General features: G+C 43.3%; 1 protein-coding gene across 1 annotated transcript; it reads right to left on the bottom strand.

Annotated features, from left to right (window-relative positions):
* Positions 1 to 511: 511 nt before the first annotated feature.
* Positions 512 to 1,999, bottom strand: LOC145416873 (uncharacterized). The gene is made up of 2 exons (XM_080285740.1): positions 1,826 to 1,999; positions 512 to 943 (listed from the first exon to the last, which is right to left on the bottom strand). The coding sequence occupies exons 1-2, from the start codon at positions 1,997 to 1,999 to the stop codon at positions 512 to 514; spliced, it is 606 nt and encodes a 201-aa protein (XP_080141866.1).
* Between the last annotated feature and the right edge of the window lie 540 nt (positions 2,000 to 2,539).

Here is a 2,539-nt window from a genome sequence, read left to right as displayed (position 1 = left end):
ATGGATAATTGTTAATGTTCGTTCACCCTCTCAGCACGAGGACATGCTTTCTCATTTTCCTCTTGCTGTCTTCAAGCGATTTTATTCAGCTTAGGTGTGACAATTAGGGGTCAGGGCGTTAGACAGCCTCCCTTGATCCGTTCCCTGTTGCTGTTGCTGTTTTTGCGGCCCCAGACTCCTTATCTGGACGCTGACTCGGTGGACTGCTGACTGAGGATGCCCTTATGCAGTCCACCATCTTCCTTTCCGAGAACAGAGAGGGAAGTGAAGGACTTTCGTATAATTGGGCAGAGGACCCACCCAGTTATAGCGGTGCTATCGCGTGAGGGCGTCCTTTCCAGCACCATATGTTCCCTGTTAAGTTGAATGAAATCGTCTGTTGGCAGTAGGAGTAAAAACAAAGGCGTCCTCAGGCTGATGGGGTTTTAATATACAGACAGACTTCTTACACTTCGTTCGAGGCAACCTTTCAGGGAGGCAAACCCCTCCCTGTTCAATCGTCCTGGCATAATCAGTAGGCGGGCTTGGGACAGACGGTTTTGTAGGTGTGGCGGGTCTTGTATACGGTGTTGATCTGGGGTACATACTCCTTCTGGTACTCGGTTTGGTACTTTACTTGCGTCTTGGTGATGTAATTGGGCTTGTACACGGTCTTGTACACGGGCTGGTACTGCACTTCGGTCTTGTAGATGGTCTGGTACTGGGTGTTGGTGATGTACTTGGGGATGTACTGGACGTGGGTGGAGTAGTGGGTGTGGTAGTGGGTGTGGTACCTGGTGCTGTACTTCGTTACATAGTTCACCTGGGTCTTGTACACTGTTTCCGTGATGTACTGGGGCACGTAGTTGGTCTTGTACACGGTGTTGTACAGGGTGTTGTACTGCGTGTGGTACAGTGTAGTTGGGACGTACTGCTGCTTGTGAACCGTTTTGTACACTGGTACCTGCAACAGAAATGTAACTCCTTCGTCAGTGATGGTAGTACAAACGTGTTACTGTAATTATTGATATGTTTTTGTATTTACCCCTTCATTACGATTATGTGTTTTTGTAGCTAATTCTTGCTGCCAACAGGTTATTTTATTTAACTTACGAGAGGCCAGTGATTATGGAGGAACTGTTAAAATGAATACCCAGCCCCTCCACATCGTAAAATCCACCCTAAGTCGGAAAAGGGTCTGCAGTTAGCAAGAATAAATTCAAAAAAACGTCCTCGAGATGATGAGGTTGATACTGGAATAATACATGGATTCAAAGGCCCAGTTATCAGTAGAATTACAGTTGAAGGAAGAGTGACTATATTCCAATTTTTAATGAGTTTAAGTTTTGATTTATTTTCAAAAGTTCCCCAACTACTCAATTCAATTTTCAGAGCTACGTGAGAGCAGACACAAAGATCCCAGACTATAATACTTAAAACATTTTGTTTATTTATTTATATACTTATTTCTGCATCCGACATCTAAGCTTGTAAGGGATGACACGATACCAGAATACGAAAAAATTATAAAATATTGACTCAGCTTTCTGTGGATTTTACAAGCTTTTCAATTATTCTTTCTCTTATGGAGCCTCACTGGCCGGACCTGTGTGAGGTAAGGTTAAGATAGGCTAGGTTAGGGTAGGGTAGGGTAAATTAGGCTAGGTTAGGTTAGGTTAGGTTGGGTTAGGTTAGAGTCGATTATGCTAGACTGGATTAGGGTAAGTTTAAGTAAATGAATTTAGGCTGGTTTGAGTATGGTTGAGTTAGAGTAGGTGTGTGGAGGTTCGGCTGCGTTAAATAGGTAGAGTTAGGTCAGGTATGGTGGGGGGTATAATGAACTGACCTGCTGGACTTGGGTGAGGTAGTGAGTCTTGTAGTAAGTCTCAGGGTAGCATGGTGGTGGGTAGCCTGGCTTAGCCTCAGCCTTAGCCTCAGCCTCAGCCTCTGCATCAGCCACAACCACAGCTGCCACCACTGCCAGCACCACCACCACACCACGGACACACGCTGACAACATCTGACACCAACACAACAATTACAATCACAAATAACATTAATAACAGTGTGACTCTATTTACCCTTGTCACTGTATGTTTATAATAACGCTAAAATCATCAATTAATTTCAATATGCAACTACTGCAGCTTCAAGTGACGTTTTTGTTAGACTAATTTGGTGAAGTTACGTCGTACCTTCGTCATTCAGTAAGTGTAATGAACAACTCATGACTGGTGACGAAATTGAAACAGTTTAGCGGGTACGTTACCACATCAAATAATACGGGGCAATATTCATTTGGTTCTTATTAGTGAATGCCTGACAGTGATAGCAGGCTAAGTACTGTACGGATGGAAACTATGATGACATAAAATTGCCACTGCACTGATGAAGACTAGAATGAGTAACCATGGTGTGTAGTGAAATGATCCCCACACAACTCCATTAGTTTGTGTGTAGCGACAATTTACGTCTCTGCTTGTATAATTCATAGCAGGTGGTCTCATAATACCTAGACATAGCATCATTGTCAAAGTTATTAAATGATGAATATGCTATC

The sequence above is a fragment of the Coenobita brevimanus genome, chromosome 108, assembly GCF_032717465.1.
Source record: "Coenobita brevimanus isolate Jiangsu-jjx chromosome 108, ASM3271746v2, whole genome shotgun sequence".
Lineage (NCBI taxonomy): Eukaryota > Metazoa > Arthropoda > Malacostraca > Decapoda > Coenobitidae > Coenobita > Coenobita brevimanus.
This window is presented reverse-complemented; position numbering and strand designations above follow the sequence as displayed.